This window comes from Quercus lobata, chromosome 5 (assembly GCF_001633185.2).
Source record: "Quercus lobata isolate SW786 chromosome 5, ValleyOak3.0 Primary Assembly, whole genome shotgun sequence".
NCBI lineage: Eukaryota > Viridiplantae > Streptophyta > Magnoliopsida > Fagales > Fagaceae > Quercus > Quercus lobata.
In genome coordinates this window covers 58,130,517-58,151,627 of record NC_044908.1, presented here as the reverse complement: position 1 = coordinate 58,151,627, position 21,111 = coordinate 58,130,517, and the positions used below count along the sequence as shown (strand labels likewise).

General features: G+C 34.2%; 1 protein-coding gene across 1 annotated transcript; it reads left to right on the top strand.

The window, feature by feature from the left end:
- Positions 1-385: 385 nt before the first annotated feature.
- Positions 386-11,773, top strand: LOC115990782. Its single transcript, XM_031114573.1, has 8 exons — positions 386-947; positions 2,205-2,345; positions 3,914-3,994; positions 5,122-5,211; positions 8,749-9,288; positions 10,362-10,502; positions 11,270-11,350; positions 11,615-11,773. Exons 1-8 carry the CDS (start codon positions 417-419, stop codon positions 11,705-11,707), a joined length of 1,698 nt encoding a protein of 565 aa, XP_030970433.1. The 5' UTR covers positions 386-416; the 3' UTR covers positions 11,708-11,773.
- Positions 11,774-21,111: the final 9,338 nt, after the last annotated feature.

Genomic DNA, 21,111 nt, shown 5'->3' with positions numbered 1-21,111 from the left:
TGAACTTGGACCGCAATTTTAGCGTGGAAAAGGAGATAAAAAATGGTTCTGATAACAATCTTGCTAGGTGGGTAAAGAAACAGATGCATCTTCAGGCATCTTTTAAGGCTCTATGAGAAACTTGTCCCTCTCATACAGAAGAAGCAAGAACTAAAGCAAGACTAGATCCTTCTCGTACGTATTAGTAACACGTTCGTTCTAGTACATAGACTTGAAAGTGATACCTTGCCCGTTAATTCCTGAGACTTCAGTTCAAAGCATGTAATGATACCTTACTTAAACTCCTAAAAGGCAATTTGTGTGGGTCATGGCTATTTCCAACTCGGATAAAATATATTCAACACTGTGTTTTAACTGTTAATAACCATGACCCTTCCAATGCTAGCCTCCTAGTTCCTGAAAGCACACACAGGTCTATGGAATCCACGCTTTTCCTCCGCTATAATCCCCTGCCTAGCATGCCCCTACGCATCTCTTCCCCTCTGAGTGCTACAAGGTTAACCAACCCTAATTTTAGCTCTAACCATTATTCTCTTTCACTACCTAACAGTTCCTACCAGCGTCCACTTAGGCATGCCTTCAGTCCCGTTGTTTGTGCCATTAATAGATTTCCAGAACCTTCAACAAATGAAGAAGCTGGTGGTGACAACAAAATTGTAAGAGGGGCCGTAGGGGTGTCTCTTGTATTGGCATGTGTTCTTGGTGTCATCAGTAGAGGTTGTACGATGAGTCCAAAAGCCAATGCGATTGCGAGTACTCTTATAAATCAGCGAAGTGCTTCATCTTTCAAGAAACTACCTATAATCTACCCAGCGGGTGGAAATGTCGCACTGCAATCACTTTTCGATACTACTGTATACGTGTCTTCACGTCTAGCCGAGCCCAGTAAGTTCAGGCCGTGGAGCACTATTAAAAGGCCTTCAGCCAAAGACGTTAAAGCCATTCAGGTCTCATTCTCTTCTCAATATCTATTCCGGTATATCACATCTGATAACACCAAAAATCACCAAATAATTAAGCTATCTACAAGACTCTGGAGAATTATTACATACTCTAGGAGTATGTAATAATTTCCCCAAGACTCTTGGGGCATGTAGCCGAGCTTGTGCTCGTGCTTCTATGTGCTTAATGTACACAGAAGTTCTGTATAGTGTTGCTTTTTTGGGCCTCAATTTCATCAAATTAAAAATGAAGCCTAAATGACCTTAACCAACCCATATTCTTTCAACTCATAGAACCTATAAGCCATTTTGGATGGTTATATATATATGTGTAACCACTATAAACGGTTGAATTTTATTCCTCAGTTACTCTAATTGGTAATGGTATATAAGACAAATTAAATTAGTAGCCAGCCTTAAAAATAGCTACCCGTATCAGTGTATTAACAAAAAATAAAAATAAAAAACTACCCATATCATTGTTATACAAATAAGAAGAAAGGTGACCACTAGGTAAATTGAGCCAGATAATACTTGTCCATACTTTAAGTGTTTAGAAGAACATGGGAGCCTCGATTTGAGCCCTAAGGAAAAGTTTGATGAATTTCTGTAGTAATATTTCTAATTAGTTTCCAAAAGAAGAAGAATAAAGAGGAAACAAGGGACGTGATTAATTAGGGTAAAAGTTAATATAGAAAAAAAAATTAACATTTAAAATTTTTGTTGCCTTTTTTACCATCTTTACATCTCACAAAAAATGATAAAAACTTATCTTTATAGAGACTAATGTCCTAATTTAAGAAAAGATTCTTATATCTGTACCTTTTGAAGTTCGGTCTTTGTCTTCAATTTTGACTGTTAAAGAGTTGATTACATTTGAAGTATCGTGAGTATAAATCCTATTTTTGTAAAAGGTAGTATACAACACAAAAATTTTCCACTTTTTATGAGATTAGAATGAGATTTGGAGTAATTGGTAGACAGTTTTACTGTTTTTGTTTTTGTTTTTGTTTTTTTTTTTTTTTTTTTTTTTTTTTTTTTTAAGGTTGAGTATAAATCCCATTCTTGTGATAAATTTTTTTTTTTTTTTTAATCTTGTAATTTGTATCCAACATTGTATTCCTAACACAATATTTGTACACCTAGCACATCGGCCTAATGCATATGGTGTTCAACCATGTCATGATACCAACCGAGCTAGGGTTGTTAGCCAGATTATCTTATGGTGAATGATTTATCTTTTTCTTCATGACAATGTTGTAGAGAGAGGCAATGCAGCTAATAAAATCTGGGAAGGGTGATCAAATAGTGAAGGAGTTCCGAGAGGCATATAAGGCTGTTCAGGGTGATCCGGAGCCTGAATTCAATGTGGAGATGGCATTGGTTGAAGTTCTTATGTGTCTGGTATGACATAAAAGTTCAAAATTTTACATAAGAACATCACACTTCAATTTCAAAATTTTGCAAAATAGTGAATTTAATCACTTAATTATAATTTTTATAAAATAAATTACAATTAACAATAGAAAAAAAATATTTGATCTGCCTTGTATAAAAACTACTAGACACTGTAGATATAGATTCTAGCTATGCCATAGTATAATATTTCTTCAATAAAATAGTGTGGCAGCCTGCAACTGCAATGATTTCCTATGCACAATCTGCATGGAAAAAAAAGTGTGGCACTTTCATATTTTAGTCTTCTTTCTTTTTTCGTTGAAGTTAACTTTAAAATTCTTAGGTAGGAAGAAATCAGTACGAGCTTTTTTTATAGCAGCCAAAGAATCCTCATTTAGAACTGTAATTTCTTTTTGACATTGTTTGTTTGTTTAGACTCTTAAAGCAGATTGTTTAATCTAATATATTAGCCAAGTAATTATTTAGGTTAATTATTCAGATTTAAGTTAAATAATAATAAATCATATTATGCGAAGCAGCAGAAAGTAAACTACACCACGATATGATGACCTAAGAAAAGTAATGAAACTAACAGTTTCAAGGTAAAAACTTAGAGAGGATTTGAATTAACTATCCTCAAGGTAAAGCAAATCTACTATAAGATAATCGAAATTTTTACAATCAGATTTAGCCCTAAATCTATTGCTAAACTTACTGACACAACTACATACAAGCTCCAAATCCACAGATTCCTTCTCTTCTTAGACTTATTGCAATACAAGTACCCACACTTGTGAATTTGAGTTTCCACTCAAAGGTTTCAAATCACCTTCACTTGTTGATCGTTGTAGCAGCAACTAGGTTCTACCAATGCTTGATTGTAGGTCTTGCTCTAGTAGACGCTTGTATAGTTAGAAGATACAACATCTCTTAGATCTCACAAGGAATAACACACACAAGTCTTTCAAAGGTCTTCAAAACGTAGCTAGAGTTTTCCTTTTACATGTGGACAAGGGATTGAAACCCTAAATGTTTTCATGGGCTTGGGCCTTGTTTTAAAATTCTGCAGAATCTGATTTATGCGATTCTTGATCGTTCAAATCTAATTTTCAATTGATCGAGCTTGGCAAATTCTCAACTCCATTTTCTACAGTTAGCTCGAACTTGAAGCTTGAAACACACATCTTTGATAAATGCCTAACACATAAATTAGACATGTTTTGTTCTCAGTTTGCTAACAAATACAAAATAGAATTCTAAACATTTAATCTTAAATCTTTAAAACCTAACAGACATGATTGCTAAATCTAATATCTTTATGTTTATTTTATGAACACTATCTGTGAGCATATAATCGCATTCATTATCTTTCCCAAGACAAAGTAGTGCAAGAAAGAAACCAGGCGGGTTTAATCCTAGCTAATGGTTAAAAAAATGGATGAATAAAAATTGAAAGGACCAAAAAAAAAGTTTCATTGCTTTAGGTAAACGTGATCACTTGGGCAAATTGGACATCGCCATGCATTCTTCCTATCTTTATTGGTTGTTCATAACGTTAATGCCTATATATACAGGGGAAATATGAAGAAGCCTTAAAATGCAACTGTCTCAAGAGTCCGAATGTCCCAGCAGATGGTCGAGTTCCTCTTTACAAGGTTCGTAAATTTTTGTTTGTCTGTTTAGAATTCTGTATATTCAGATTATTTAACCTAACTAATTAACTAAGTTGTTACTTAGATTTATTATTCAAATTTAGGTTAAACACAAACAATCATGTCACTAAGTGTGGAAAAGTAAACAAAACAATGATATGATGATCACCACTGAAACTGCCTAGTTTTAAGATAAAAAACCTAGAGATGATTTAACTTAACTATTCTCAAGGTAAACAAATTCACTATGATAGAATGAAAGTTTACAGTAGATTTTCTTCCTAAAATCTAAAACTACCTCTTGTAAAACTTACTCAGACGACCATGTACAACTCCAAATCCATGAACTCTTCTATCTGAATTTGTCGCACATAAACACCTACAGTTGTGACTCTGTGATCCCACTCAAAACTTTAAATCATTAGTTATGTATGATTTTGTTGTAGCAATTTCAAATCTATCAGTTCTAAAGATGTATAGATGGAATTCTGCTAGTGACTTTGAAAGGAGATCAAGTCACAGTATCTTTTAGATCCAGAAGAGCACCTCCAAAATCATAGCAAAACGTGCCTTAGAGTTTCTTTTAAATACTAAGAGAATTAGATTTGAAACCCTAAACACTTAATGGGCTTAATGAGTTGTTGGGCTTTAATTACATTTTGCAAAATCTGTCTTTCGATCGGTTGAACTTGTTTTCTCGATCGGTCAAGCTTGGCATGTTTCGAATTCTGGAACCCGTAGCTTCATTTTTCTTTGTATTTTGACTTGCAACACCTTGAATATTGTTTAATAAACCTTATAGACTCTAAGATTTTTATCTAGATAAGTTTGTGCTCACGGTTTGCCAATTGTTCTAAACTTTTAGAACTTAACAATTTTATATTATCAAGAATACTAAATAAGAAATATTTAGTAAAAAATAAAAAGAGAAGGTAACTACAAAGAGAATTTGCAAATTTTAATTTTTATCAAACTTGTCTAGCTATGGCTTCTCGCACTTTGTAGTTTGACAAGCGAAGACATCAATATGTTAATATATTTGATTTGAGCATGGTAGTTGACGAAGGAATGAAAACTAAAACTTGACTTGCAACGTGATGGTTCTTATATATGTTTCTACTTTTGTGCAGGCTATTATATACACCATGTTGGATAACAAGATTTCGGCAAAGTATTGGTGGAGAGAATACATAAGGACTGTTGATGGAGGAATCCCGAATTAATCCAGATTTTCCCAGTTAACTCACCTCATTTTCCATATGGGGAAAGTGATGAGCTGAAAGATAGCAAGTTTGGATGCAGCAACAAAGTATTTTGGATATATTATTCCGTTATAGAACCATATTTGCATAACAATACAGTTTCTAATTTTTATTTTTTTTCTAATATAAGAATGGTTGATGCATAGAAGTGTTGGAAAAAAGCTATGGAAAAACAAGTTTTGATTCAACATTATAACCTAAAAAATTAGCAATAACAAAAAAATAAATAGGGAGTTAAGAAAGATCTCACAAAACAATAGAACCACGCAATAATGTTATCTTTAAAGATTGATTTGTATCATCTGTAGTAAAACCTCTCAAAATTGGACTATAACAATTTTTTCAAGTTTGATGCACATTCAAGTAAGAAGAACAAAGAACAAGCAAATAAGGGGCAAGTGGGCTCTAATGGAGCCGAAAGGGCCAACGGTTACTGTGCTAATAAATGCCCCAACGAGCTGCTTGGATAATACCCAAAGGGCTAAATCAAAATGGGCTGGAAACATAAGATAAAGGATAAGACCCAAGCTCCATTGGGTTTTAAGTGTGGGACTTATAGTCAAGCTCAAATCAAACCACTAGACCCATTATCTCAATGTATCACTTGAGGAGGACAAAAACTTATAAATACTTAGAGTCTGTTTAGGATCTGCTTATTTTGTTGAAATTAAAAACTTTTTGTTAAAAGTACTATAGATAAAGGTAAATATTAGTTGAAATAATATAGTAGAATCCATGAATAGTACCAAAAAGTATAATATGATCTATGAATAGTAGCAAAAATAAGTTAAATAGAAAACTAAGTTGGCAAAAAATAAGCTAGCTAAACAAACACTAAAGATGACTTACTTCTAACCAATGTGGGACATAAAACAAAAGCCAAGGAGGACAAGTATTTGAAACACACTCACCCACACTAACAAGAAGAAACATAATTCAACTTGATTTTTTTAATTTTTTAATTTTTTTAAATTTTTTTTAATGTAATGTTAAGTCTCACACATGACATAGGTTGGGTCTCATGATCAATTGTGAGGTCATCTCACATTGGAGGAGGTGATATTATGTATAACCATTGTATGCAACATGTTACACAAAATAATAAATCTACGTGAAAGGGATGTTGTATACTACATTGTTACACAAATTAAACATCGGCTAATTATTATTACACATTCATTGTTGCACACTCACTGAACATACATTGCCACGTAGAATGACATTATGTTTTCAAAACATGATTTTAGTTAAAATTATGTAATAGTGTTTTGAAACCCTAAGATTAGTTAATTTTGCTCTCAAATCATGATTTCAAAAAAAGCGTGTAAGGAGTACTACGACTATAAAAAATTTGGCTTTTCCAAGGGTTAAAACTCTTTTCTTTTTTTTTTAGAAAATTTTTAAAAAGATATTATTTCAAGGGTCCGGAAGACCTTTGAAACAAATCCCATCGAAAAGAAATTTTGACGGCCTTTATGACCCTCAAAACAAGTGCTTTATCTTTATCAAAGATGGCCAATCCTTGAAAAATATAAAAATAACCCTTGATAAACATGTAAAAAGGAATAACCTTTTTTTATGGTCTCCCAACTCTCAAAATAAGGATTTTCTAATTTTAAAAAATGCAAATATACTTTAAGATCTAGTACAACAGGACATTAGATCCAAGCTAAGTCTACTTTAAAGAACCACATATTACCAAATCTATATTATACTAAAATACAATATCATATAACTGGGTCCAAATTTCTTTCAATATGTGCTACAACCACACGTACAGAAAAGACCAAATATTACAAATTCCACAATAATTCCAATTCCTAACATGATAGATTGAAAAAGAGGGTGTGGGTGTTTTTTGGGGTGGGGTGGGGTGGGGTGGGAGATGTCACAAATAATGATCATTTTCTTACTAAAGTATGTCCCTAATTAAAGAAACCCGATATTGCCACTTTGTTTAGGCTGGCTACAGGTTATTTGAAAAAAATAGTCGTAACTTAAAGTTGTACTCATCTCAACTAAAGTGACTGAATTACGTTAATCATCAATGAAGTCCCAGAGCTCTGTCAATCTTATTCTCCAAAATCAATGCCACACAATTCACACACACATTTTTAGAACATGTGAGAAATTTAATGAGTAAATATGTGGATTAATATAAAACAATAACAAAATACTAACAAAATTTCCAAAGCAAGGATGAGTTAACAGGTGAGCCTTAAAATCAACATATCATTCTCATTTTTCAAATGATCACAAAACACTAGTAAATAATGATCCTTTACTTTTAATATAACATATTTTCAAATGTAAAATATTTTACATTGAAAATATTTCTTGTGAAACATTTTCATATAAAATATTTTACCGTGTTTAGTTGCATACATAAAAATGCTATGAAAATCATTTTCTGTGTTTGATTCCTTGTAATTTTTTTTTTTTTTAAATTCCTTTAATTAGAAAGGATCTAAACTCAAAATTCTCACCAATCTAAATAGAAATTCTCAAATTCCTTTAATTAGAAACATAACCATGAATCAAAAACACAAGCAATCAAAACTCAAATTGACTCAAAAACCTAGATTGCAAGGAAAAAAAAAAAAAAAACAAATTTGCAAAAAACCCCAGCAATCCAGCAAATCCAACACCACAACCAAACTCACTGAACCATCAACACCCCACAACACCACCAAACTACCACCTCGAACACCATCAAAACCAATGTTGCCATGAGTCATCGCCCAAAAACCTAGACCAAGAAGCAAAAACAAAGAAAAAAAAAGGAAACAAAATTATGAGAAGAGGAAGCTTTCATCTCACGTGATCAACAATATTAGAGTAACGGCAAGCAGTGGAGCAACCCAATCAGTGGAGATCAAAGCAGTGGTGAGTGGTGGTGGTGAGTTTTAAGTGCAAGATTGGGGTAACAATGAACCAACATTTGCTGTCTAAGAGAGAGAGAGAGAGAGAGAGAGGATTTTGCAAGAATTAGGGAGGTGTTCATCAGATTTTGGTAAAATGTTTTACCTTTGTTTTTTTTGGTAAAACACTTTACATCTTTTGGCTTGAGTTTTACCGTTGACTAAAAATGTTTTACCTTTGACTAATATTTTACAACAAAACAAACACTAAAAAATGATAAAAATATTTTATTTCGAAACAAATGGATCGTTAGTCACATATCAATTTTTGAGTCTTAAGTAGTAAAATTTGTAATATCTTTATCATCATTCAAATTTTTGGGACTTTCTTAAATAGAGGGAAAAAAAAATATAAGTCGTTGCAATCCATTTGGGGGCCTTATCCAAAAGGGAGCCCCGAAGCTATGGCCTAAGTGGACTTGAAAATGATGCCTTGCCAATACTTTAGTTCAAAGCAGTTAATGATACCTTACTTAAACCCTAAAAGGCAATTTGTGTCGGTCATGGCTATTTCCTATTTATGATCAAGAATAAGTAATGGTTTCCTTAATGCAACAATGCCTTAGCGTCTTAATTTCTGAAAGCACACACCGTTCCATCTTCCATGGAATCCACACTTTTCCTCCGCAATGGCCCCCTGCCCAGCGTACCTCTACGCATCTCTTTCCCTCTGAGTGCTACAAGGTTAACCAAGCCTAATTTCAGCTCTAACCACTCCTCTCTTTCACTACCTAACAGTTCCTACCGACGTCCACTTAGGCATGCCTTCAGTCCCATTTTTTGTGCAGTAAATAAGTTCCCAACACCATCAACGAATGATGAAAGTGACAACAAAATTGTAAGAGGAACCGTAAGGGTGTCTCTTGTATTGGCATGTGTTCTTGGTATCATCAGTTGTAGGATGAGTCCAATTGCCAATGCAGCTACTTTGATGACTCAGAGAAAATCTCCAATTGTGCCATCATCTGATTTCTACCCAGCGGGTGGGAGACCCGCAATGAAATCATTTTTGGATACTAGTGCATACCTGGCTTCACGTCTAACAGAGTCCAAAAAGACAAAGCTGTTTGCGACTAATAAAAGGCCTTCAGCACAAGATGTTCAAGCCCTTAAGGTATCATTCATTCTCTTCTCTCTTTGTCTTTTAGCCCAGCTTCAGCTTGTGCTTCTATATGTATATGTTTATGGTGTATATTTTAAACATGACATGTGGATAATATGTTCGATGATGTCAATGCCGATGTGCTTAATGTACATAAAGAAGTCTCGTGTGTGTATATATATATTTCAATTTTCAATAATTCAATAGTTATCATGATGAAGAAGTGGGAATTTAGATCTAAGATAAAATTAAGTTCCTTTAAATTAAATTTGAGTAGGCTACTCTAGAATCTAGTAAGAAATTTAAACTTGGTTTTCCTTCTAAGTTACCCGTGTTAGCGTAATTAAGAGTAAATTTGAAATATTAAATTAGTATAGCCTCACTTCTAAAATAACAACCCGCCTCATTGTTATACATATAGAAAGAAGGGTGATGATTATGGAATACAGACACTTTAACCTATACACACATTTCATTAACTTTTTTTTTTTTTTTTAGAATAATTTTAAGGCCTAGCATTGGAGTGCATCTATGTTAACAAAAGGATCATCAAAACGATTAAGGATATTTAAATCATCCAATCCCTCAAATTTTAATTTAAATGTAAGACATGATATTAAAAAAATCTATGTAAACCACATAAAATTAAATAAATACCACTTGTATTATATTTAGCTTAAAACGAAAGGAAAATAGAGAATTTAAATGGGAACGGATCTTATTATGATCAAAACCTTGTCAAAGTCTTATCTTAACAAAGACTAGTGTCTTCATTTAATAGTAGATTCTTATACCTTTACTTTTCTAAGTTCAGCCTTTGTCTTCAATTTTGAGTTTTGACTGTTCATAAAAGGATTACTCACATTTGAAGCACCCTGAGTGAGTAAAAAATCCTATTATTGTCGTTAAAAATTTCTTGTAATTTGTACCTAACGTTGTGTAATTCCATACACAAAATTTTTGTGCTCCTAGAACCTAGCCGAATGTTACATAAGATTTTCAACTGTCTTATTAATACCAACCGAGCTAGAAATAATTGCCTGATATGGTGTATGATTTTCTTTTTATTCACGACTATGTTGTAGGATGATGCAATGGAGCTAATGAAATCTAAAAAGGGTGATGAAATAGTGAAGGAACTGCGAGAAGCATATAAGTTCTTTAAGCATGATCCGGAGCCTGCATTCTATGTGGAGATGACATTGGTTGAAGTTCTCATCTATCTGGTATATATGACATAAAATTTCCCCGCTTCTAGTACACGAGATCATTATATATTAGACACTACAACTTCAAGCATTAGACCCTACTGAACTTTTGTTTGGGAGCAAACCTGTGATCTCTGACCTTTTGATCACATAGTATCAGAACTTGGATATACTGCATGCACCAGTCAAAGTTGACATATTAAAATTTCTCAGAACTAAAATAACCTTAAAAATTCTTAAATAGATAATGAATGATTACTAAAATGGATAAATTAGGGGCGAAAGCATAGAAAGATTTTACCGTCATTTAGGAACTAGATTGTTGTTTCAGGTTTTAACTAGATAAAAAAGGTATGGCACTTTCATATTTTAGTCTTTTTTTTTTTAATTCTTGTTTTTTTGTGGAAGTTAACTATGAAATCTTACGTAGGAAGAAATCGGTACAAGCGTTTTTTATATCATCCACAGCATCCACATTTAGAACTGTAATTTCCTTTCACATCAATTGCTAAATTTAACATCTTTATGTTTTACTTAGTGAACACTTTCTTTGAGGATAATCACATTCATTATATCTCCCAAAACAAAGTAGTAAATCACGAAGAAAAGAAAAGATACATGACTGGTTTAATCCTAGCTAATGGTCAATAAAATATGAACAGAAATTGTAGTAAAAATAAAAGTCCATTGGTTGAGGTAAACCTGATCAGTTGGGCAGAAGGACGCCAACAGGCATTCTTCTTATGTTTATTCGCTATTCATATCTTTAATGTCCGCTTAAACAGGGAAAATATGAAGAAGCCTTAGAATGCAAGTGTCTCAAAAAGCCGGCTATCAAAGCAGATGCTCGAGTTCCTCTTTACAAGGTTCGTAAATTTCAAATTATCAAGAAAATTATCTAAGATTTAAAAACACTTAGATACTGTTAGAAAGAGAATCTGCAAAATGTAACTTTTATAAAGCTTGTCTGGCTTTGGGTTCTCCCACTTCGTATTTTTAAAAGTGAGGACTTCAATATGAATGTTTTACAATGACCAATATTTATGCATTTGTGAAATGCAGTTGACCAAGTAATCAAAGCCAAAACCTTAACAAGCAACATGATGGTTCTTATGTTTCTACTTGTACAGGCTATTATATATACTATGATGAATGAAAAGGAATCTGCTAGGGAATGCTGGACTGTATTCATAAAGGCTATTGAAGAAGGATTACCCGGTTAACTCACCTAATTTTGTTTGCATATGCACAAAGTGAGCGGAATATTGAGAGCAAGTTGATTGCAGCCAGAAAAGCATTTGGGATATTTCATTCCGTTTTTAATAGAACTGTATTTATATAAAAATATCATTTGATTTTTCTTACCCAAAAAAAAAAAAAAAAAAAAAAAACTTTTGAATGGTTCATGACTATAAAGAATATATAGAGGAAGCATTAGTTTTAAATTCTGTGTTTCTTTCTCCCCTTATTTTCATACAAGATATTATCTGAAATGCGCAACCTTTGCTCCTTAATATTACTTCCTTGTTACATAGAAGAAATAATCTATGATAACTTTTTTTTTTCCTTGTAAGAATTCCATGCTATATAAGCTCTGTAATTGTACACCATATGGAGTGGCCGGGAGTCGAAAATTTTTGTTGGGATGGCGGATTATGATGATATTGATAAACTGGTCAAGATGATAAAAGATGAAAGTTCAAATAGTGTAAAAACACCCTTGAACGTTTAGACCCCCAATTTACAAATTAATCAATTCAAGCTTTAAGTCAAACAACTAGTGTGTGGAAAATGAACAAAAGCTATAAAACAGAATTGGAAAAACAATCTAAACCAAATTAAAATCACAACCCACAGCAGATAATAAAAGGCAAAGATAAAAGGGAAGGAAAATGCAAACACAAAGACAATATGTGATGTGTTATCGAAGAGGAAACCGAAACCCTTGGCGTAAAACCTCTCCACCGCCCTCCAAGCGGTAAACAATCCACTAGAAAATGTAGTTAAGATACATGAACAGTAATAGACCCTCCAAGCCTAATCTACCCAGTGCACCTAAGCCCTCCAAACTTCTTGCTCCAACGAGGTTGCGCCGAACCTATTTCTTTTCTAACTTCCCGGATTCCGCTACTTGACCATAGCATCAACCAATGTAGATTGGTTCCTTCCTAACTGCTTCCCAGAACACCAAACAGCCCTCTCACAGTAATGGATATGGTGAGAAAAAAGTTTTGGTAAAATGCCTCTCAAAAATTTGACAATGGAGAGGAAGAGAGTTGAGGAATTTGAAGAGACTCTTATGTAAAGATTATAGATGAATCAATCTTGTTTTACTCTAGGGTTTCTCTCTTGAAATTCTCTCTAGAAGCTCTTTTTCATTTGTGGGTATGAGGGGTAGTTATACTAAGGTGAGAAAAGAATGTAAAACGTCAGGTTTTTTAAAACAGGGGTGACTCGCGACTTGACTGAGTCGCGAGTTCCAGCCGCGCGATAACAGAACGGTTATTTGTCCTATTTTGTCCTGTAGTGCTCTAGTTAGCATGACGCTTCAACTTCTAGCATGCTTGGCACGTGTGTTGCTTTTGGCGGCTTGCAGCCGCGAGTCACCCGCAAGATCAAGCCGCGAGACTCTGTTTTCTTGCACTCTCTTGAGCATTTAATCACTCTATCTCACTCACTACCCTTACAACAAAACCCACCTAAATACAGGGTTACTAAATGCTGAAATACAAGCAAATTTGACACGGAATAAAGCCAACAAGATGGTTGATTAAATTCAAACTTACAAAATAATTTATCATTTTTTCTAAATTTCAATGAGTATACAAAAATTGTTTAATTTCCTTAAACATGTAAAAAAAAATCCTAAGTAATTACAATAATTCTCTATTTTTTATTAATAAAAAATATATGGACATAAAAAATAAAAATATATGATCCTTGTTCACATATAGATAATAACTGATGGTTTTTGGACCCCTTAAAACACAATTGGATTAACCTAGTTAATTAGCTAAATTATTACTTAGTCCAAATTCCAAATCTAGGTTATCACAATCAAACAATCATATCATGCATAACAGCGGAAAGATAAATAACACAAAAATATGATCACCCAGGAAACCAAACTAGTAAAAACTTGGGGAGGATTTAACTTAGCTATCCTCAAGGTAAAACTGAATCCACTATGAAAGAATCGAAATTTTACAATAGGACTTAGACCACTAACATCCTATTGCTACCCACCAGTAGAAACTTACTAACACGACCACATACAAGTTCCGAGACCACGAATTCCTTCTTTCTTGGATTTTCCAGCAAGTACAAGCACACCCGCTTGTGTTTCGTTAAGTTCTTATGGTAGCAACTGAATGATCATCAAGTTCTTGAACGAATCTCCTTCTCGATAATCCTAAACTTGTGTAAAGGAAAGCTCCTCACAGATCTCACAAGAGATTTACACAAACAACAATATGAGCAACATTAAAATATGGTTAGAGTTTGCCTTATATACCTAGGGCAAAAATACAGAACCCTAAACTTTTTAAATGAACTAGGGCTGAGTGAGAATTCTGCAAAAAAACGCATTCTGCTCGAATTTCGATTGATCGAGCCTAAGCTTCGATCGATCGAACTAGGCCGAAATGTTGTATTAAATCTGCATTAACTTAAATCCAACTTTACATAAATGACACAACTTTGAGCAAGTCTAAACACGACTAAAAAACTTGTTTTGATCATGGTTTGCCAACAATACATATTAGAGTTCTAAATACACAAGTTCCTAAGTCTTTAGAACCTAACAAACTCCCTCTTTGACAATCCGTGACAAAACACAACTAAAAACTCAAAGTTTACAAGGAAAAGCCCCTTACAAAAAAAATGCTCATAAAAACAAATTCAATCATAACTACTATCCATCAGTTGCAAGTGTAGACAGTAGCTCAATTGAATCAACCAGTATATTTCCTGAAACACTAAACAAAATGCATAACCGCATGTGTGGAAAATACAAGTAAACAAAATAAATTATTGATTTCAACCAACACAAAATAAAGACATATATCAATGAATAACTCATAAAAATAAATCAATAAACAGTTGAATCAAGAAACACATAAAACAATAAATGTATCTCCCCTTATCATGAATAGCCCAACGAAACAAAAACGAGCTAAAAAGGTAAATACAAAGTGAAGCACATAAATACAATCTAGTCTCCACAAGCTCCAAACAAAAAAAAAAAAATGCTCTCCTCCTGAAAACAAAAACTCTACATAGTGCTCAACTCAAAATATACTCCCCCTTTTTGTGATAGAATGCCAAAGGGCAATCAAAATCTATCATCAAAAGGAGGTGGCGATGAGGATCGTCGAAGCTGAGCCAACTTTGCACGCAAAGCACAGATCTCATCGAGCACATCCACCAAAATCTGTCCATGAGCAGCCTGAACGGTCAAGACATTATCCAACGTACGTTGAATGTCTGAATCATCCGAAGTAGTCAGTGGAGGAACATCAGCATCAGTAGCAGTAGCAACACCAGACGCCTCAGTCGTATCAGCACCTGTGAAAGAGGGAGGAGGGGGAACAACATCAGATGACGCACCTCTAGGATGCGTAGAGCCAACTCTTAAGTAAGCAGCCCTCTGCCTAAGGAATGTGGCACCTATGGGAGCTATGACATGAACGGCCTCACCAGCAGGGAAATCAACTAAACCAAGAAACAACAAAATCCTATGAATGAAAATAGGATGGATAAGAGCATGAGCTACGGCAGAACTTCTATGAACTTCGTTCAAAGAACGAAGAAACAAATGAGGAAAGCTAATAGACGCTCTAGAAATAAAAGCGTACAAAAACACACATCGTTCAAGAGGGATGGTGTGGAGATGAGAAATAGGCCCCAAAGAATGACATGCTATCCCAAAGAAAAGATAGGCAATCTCAGTAAACTCAGCAGACATGATCCAAGGATCAGAACCCCACTGAATAGAAGACCCAGTGATGTATGACATAACGTCATCTAGGGGTGGAGACTCATCATATTTATATCTGCTCTAGAACATGTCTTGTATGCTAGAGATTTGATATTGTTTCAAAAGCCATTCAATCAGAGGTGTCTCATATTGTACTGAGCAAGTTTGCTCCTTGTGTAAAGTTTGCTTTGTTTTGAATAAAATTACTGCCATTTAACCTTTAAAAAAAAAAATACAATTTATATCACTTGTCAAAATAATAAGGCTTACAGAAGGTGCTCTTATCATCTCTTCTTGTGGTCTAGTTTTGTGTTCGCAAGAATTGGATTACTCAAGGAATCCTCTTGGTATTGATTGGATCCATCTTTGCTTGACTGCCTATTTATAGTTCAACTCAAATCTCTACTAGTCAAGCCAAATATCTGTGAAATTAGTCTTTAAGTGGTTTTCTTATAACTTCTTTACCATATATATTGTATAAGTGTTGCAAGTAGAGCACATAGAATGGTGCACATAGTCGAGCCATTTTTCTAGCTTAAGATGCTATTTTTCTAATTTAGAATCATGTTTTGCAATCTTTGACATAAGTTGTGGACAAATGCTCTAATGATTATTTATATACCAATTGGTTTGGTAATGGTGTACTAGTGTTTTAAGTGTACTTTGTACATTTGATTATATGGAATTAGGATACAGTGTAGGTTCATAGCTTGTTTTGAAGCAAAAGATCATAAAAAGAAAAATTCTCTATGCAAATCATGAATGGAAACAATAGAAGTTTTTTTTTTTTTTTTTTTTTTTTTTTTTTTTTTTTTTTTTTTTTGAGATATGATTGAAATTCATTAGCAGCAAAGAAACAGTACAAAACCAGCCAACACAACAGATTCAAAAGCAAGGAAAAACAAAAGGACCAGCACCGACCATAACTAGACTCAATTACAAAGAGATCTTAGAGCTTACAGAAGTTACTACCAAAAATCTCACTTGTTAAATTCATAAGAACCTCTTATCACTTATACAAAAGTTGCAAAAGAAATTCATCACAAGACCATTCAAGGTTCATATTTTCAACAAAGAAAGCAATCTACAAATCAAATACATATAATACTTCCTACTTAGGGTTACAAATGCTTGTTCAACTTTTGGGAAGTTTCTCCATCTTCTCCTACAAGATCTCTTTCATACTTAACACTTATGCTTTGCCACCATATGCACCCTAGTTGTTAGTTTATAACAATATGAGTATGATCTTGTTTTCTTTGCTTCACTCACCACAAAACCCAAGGCCTGTAACACAAAGCAAAAAATCACAGTATGTATCAATTGCTATGAATTTATAGTCACAATACATGACAGTAATATATTTCCAAAAACAATGAAGCAAGTAGGACTAATTGAGTTCTACAGCAACTTTAAGGAAATAAAATCTTTGTTCAATTTCTCATATATTAGGAGGCACAACTGCTTTTTCTCACTAATAGAAAAACCATTAGAAGTCAGTTGTCACTGACATCAAATTCTCTCCTAAGTCAAATATAGTTGCTCAATTTGGCTTTTTTACTATTTATTTGTTTACCTCCAAACTCTATTGCTTCAATTAAATCAGCATCACAACCTTTGTCTACTAAAAAAAAAAAAACACAACCTTTGAACAGATTGGCCCAGACATGTGCACAAAGTAAGATTCATAGATTGGCTAAGGCATGAGTTCCTCTAAATTGTTGTAAATTGATAAACACAATGGGGAGCATTAATTGGACAAAAACAAGAAATCAAGGAAAGAAAAAAAATTGCATATAGCATTAAATTCAACAGAGGATTTACATTAGGCATTCAAATCAGTCATGCCTTCCAAAGATAGTTGTTGAACTTTTATATAAAATTTGATCAACATATAACTTAAAAATAGACATTAGAAAGAGAAATCGAAATGAGAGAGGCCTATTCCCAACTACAGTTACCAGAGATCTATATCAAGGAAGGGGAAAAAATTCAACTAAAAAAGGGATATCAAAATTTTACTTGATCTAATAAATAGAGGTGGGTGGCTAAAATGCACAGCCATTTGTTGGGGCATCTTCGTTAGGTGATGGCAGATCATAGGTGGTGTGGGTGCAAGGACATTATAATGCTACGATAGTTGAAATGATAATGAAACAAATATGGAACTGCCATGATCTAGTCTATATAATTGAAGAATTTCTCCTTTACTTCCATTTTCAGTTCCTTGATCTCAGGAGCTTGATATCTTTGTAGAGAGTGAAATTTTCTACCAATCACAAATTGCCATGTCAACCACTAAGTTCATGTAGTACATTTAAAGAGGCTAATTACAAGAAGCCACATATTATTTAGTGGGTGTCACTATCATTATTCAGAGACCAACGCCAATATTTCAATTGTCAAAGAATAAAAATTACAAAGAATACTTGAGAACCAATCAAATGTTAGCACATGTTAATTTAAATGACATAAGCAGTCTAATTAAAAGCTGCCATGTGTTATTTTAAATTAAAGCACTATGGCCAATCAAATAATGCCATGTTTCCCTTGGAGAACAAGACATAAAGTCCATCCATTTAAATTATGACACATGTCATTAATGATAGCCAATCAGATGTTATTACACCTCCCTAGGACTCCTATAAATAGAGACCCTTCTCAATCTTATGGGAGATTCAGAAACATTCAAAAGTCTTGAAACTCTGCGGAATCAAGCTCCAAAGCCTTCAAGAACATCAAGAGCTTTAACCTTCGAATACAAAGAACATTCAAAACAAAAGCATTCAAGTCATCCTTCTCTAAGCTATTGGAATCAAGCTCAAAAGCCTACATAAACACTAAGAGACTACAAATTAGTGAAACTTTACAAATCCAAGTCTCCAAAACCCCCAAAGAACTTTCACTACAAATCTTCGAAGACGAAGAACATTTATCCAAATCATTCTTCCAAGTCTCAAAGTTCTACTAGAATCAAGCTTCAAAGCCTCTAGAAACTTCAGATACTTTAATCTCTAAGGCCTTGAAAAACTTCCACCACAAATCTTCGAAGATCAATAAAATTTGAAGAACCCATGAAGAATGCAAAGAACGCAAAGAATAAGAAATCCCCAACAAGCGCACAACCAGAGATTCATCGCAATTTCATTCCAAAGATCTTTCAAGCCAATTTCCAATCCAAGTGGAGGACACCTTGTGTTCAAGTCAAGACTACATCGATGCAATACTTGAATTGAAGATTTTTCTAAGGAGATCGAATCAGGGGATTATTCTATTGTATTAGAATCTAAACATAGAGAATTGTACCTACAAATTCATCAATAAAAATTTACACTTGTGAAACATTGTCAATTGTTTTGATTTTCAAACTTGAGATTTTTGTGTTTACAAATTTGGCACGCCCGATGGGACCTCTCTACCTCTCATCTCTCTCATCAAAAAAAGAAAACTTTATCACCTTGCTATCAGCTTCAATGGCCTCTAGCAAGAACATTCAAGCTTCATCAACTACGAGTTCAACTAGACTCGATGCTTCTATCACTGACAACTATTCTGGTACAATTGCCAATGGCAAGTCTAAAGCTCTTAATCAACTTCAATTTCAATCGATTGAAGAAACCAAGGTCTAGACAATCATCTCTTTGGATTTTCTTGCAAGCGAGAAGATTTTCAACAAAGAGCACCTCAAGTTTGGGGGCAAACCCCTTTCTTCCTTAACAAGATGTTCACGTGATTCGTCATATGCCATAGGAAATCCAAGAGATGAGTTTCCCTTTGTTCACATGGACTTACTTTCTCCTAAATCAGCCTCTGAAGTCGTGTCAATCATGATGACTAACACCTTTATTGTAGAGGAAAAGATGGTTGAAATTGAACAAAATATCATCTTTCTCATGAAAGCAATTAAAGATAGGGACCTTCAAATCGCAACCTTAATGAACAAGCTATAACTAAAAGACTGACGAATCAAGCTAAGGTCCTAAATCCTCATAGGACTTCATCCCCACAAAGGAAGACAAAGGGAAAGGAACTGAAGACACCCCTTAGCAGGAAAAATCTACTTCATTTGTTTCATTATCTATTCAACAACTCCAAGATATGATAACAAACACCATTCGAGCACAATATAGAGATTCTTCTACAATTTCTCTTATGTACTCGAAGCCCTACACAAAGCATGTTGACAACATGAGAATGCCCAATGGGTATCAACCTCCTAAATTCATGCAGTTTGATGGCAAAGTCAATCCCAAGCAACAAATTGCTCATTTTTTGGAAACTTGTGAAAATGCTGGAACTCAAGGAGACCTCCTCACAAGCAATTTGTTTATTCTCTCAAAGAAAGTTCCTTTGATTGGTACATAGACTCGGAGCCTAAGTCAATTGATAGTTGGGAGCAACTTGAAAGAGAGTTTCTTAATTGATTCTATAGCACATGTCTCATGGTGAGTATGTTATAGCTTACTAGTACCAAGCAGTGGACAGATGAGCTCGTTGTTAGTTATATTAACCGATAGTGCTCCTTAAGTTTGGATTGCACAGATAAGATTTTTGAAATATCTGCTGTGGCGATGTGCATTCAAGGTATGCATTGGAGACTTCTCTACATCCTTCAAAGGATAAAACCCCGAACATTTGAAGAACTAGCGACTCATGCACATGACATGGAGTTAAGTATCTCTAATATGGCAACATGAATTCTCTTGCACTTGAGGAGAGGAAAGATAGAAAAGAAGTGAAGAAGAATGACACCTTTAATGATTCTGTGACTATCAACACTACCTTAGTCAAGATTTCAAGAGGAGGTGCAAAAGAAAAGGACAATAGACTTGATAGGTGGCAAAAGAATGACGTGCATCGTTCAACTTTTAAGGAAAGAAAGCAGAAAGTTTATCCATTTCCAGATGAGGATGTGTCAAACATGTTAGAACAACTACTTCAAACAAAGGTAATCAAATTGCCAAATGCAAGCGACTAAAAGAGATGGAGAAAGTTGATAAACCTAACTATTGCAAATATCACCGCATCATCAGCCACCCAATCCAAAAGTGCTTTATGCTTAAAGAAATCATCATAAAGCTTGCCAAAGAAAAGAAGATTGACCTAGACTATGATGAAGTAGTTAAAGCAAACCATACAACTGTTGTGTGTGGGTCACTAAACGATGTACTGCCAACTCTAACGCAAGGAGCGCTTCCCTAAAATTTAGTTTACCAGAAATCAAAAGGACCAGAAAACAAGCCTCATATGCAATCAAAGAAGGAACCATAAAGGCCAAGGTGCAATATGATCATTTATTGCCTCAAAAGTTCAAGAATCATGTCACTCTACTAGACTTATTCCCACAAAGGCTCCCTCAAAACGATTCGATGGAAACCATTCATATGGTCTCTTGTTATGGAATCCATGATGAGGAAGACAATTCAAAGCCAAGTCCCAAGCATATCATTCCACTCAGTTACATGCCTAAAAAGCCAGTGCAAAGGTCGGCCAGAAGTCATGACATAATGAAAGCTACAAATGGCTTGAATCAAGAAGGGGCAAAATTTCCACCATGAATTTCAATGTTTAATCGCATTAAGGCTTCAAGCTTCTCACCATCACGAATTTCAGCATTCAAAAGGTTAAGTGTTGCTTGTCCAACACAAA

What these genes read in the sequence shown, in the direction of transcription:
- LOC115990782 (XM_031114573.1), top strand. Translation starts at nt 417, where the DNA reads ATGGAATCCACGCTTTTCCTCCGCTATAATCCCCTGCCTAGCATGCCC. An exon ending in GTCGAGTTCCTCTTTACAAG is followed by an intron (nt 3,995 to 5,121) that starts GTTCGTAAATTT and finishes ACTTTTGTGCAG; the next exon opens with GCTATTATATACACCATGTT. An exon ending in TTGAAGTTCTCATCTATCTG is followed by an intron (nt 10,503 to 11,269) that starts GTATATATGACA and finishes CCGCTTAAACAG; the next exon opens with GGAAAATATGAAGAAGCCTT.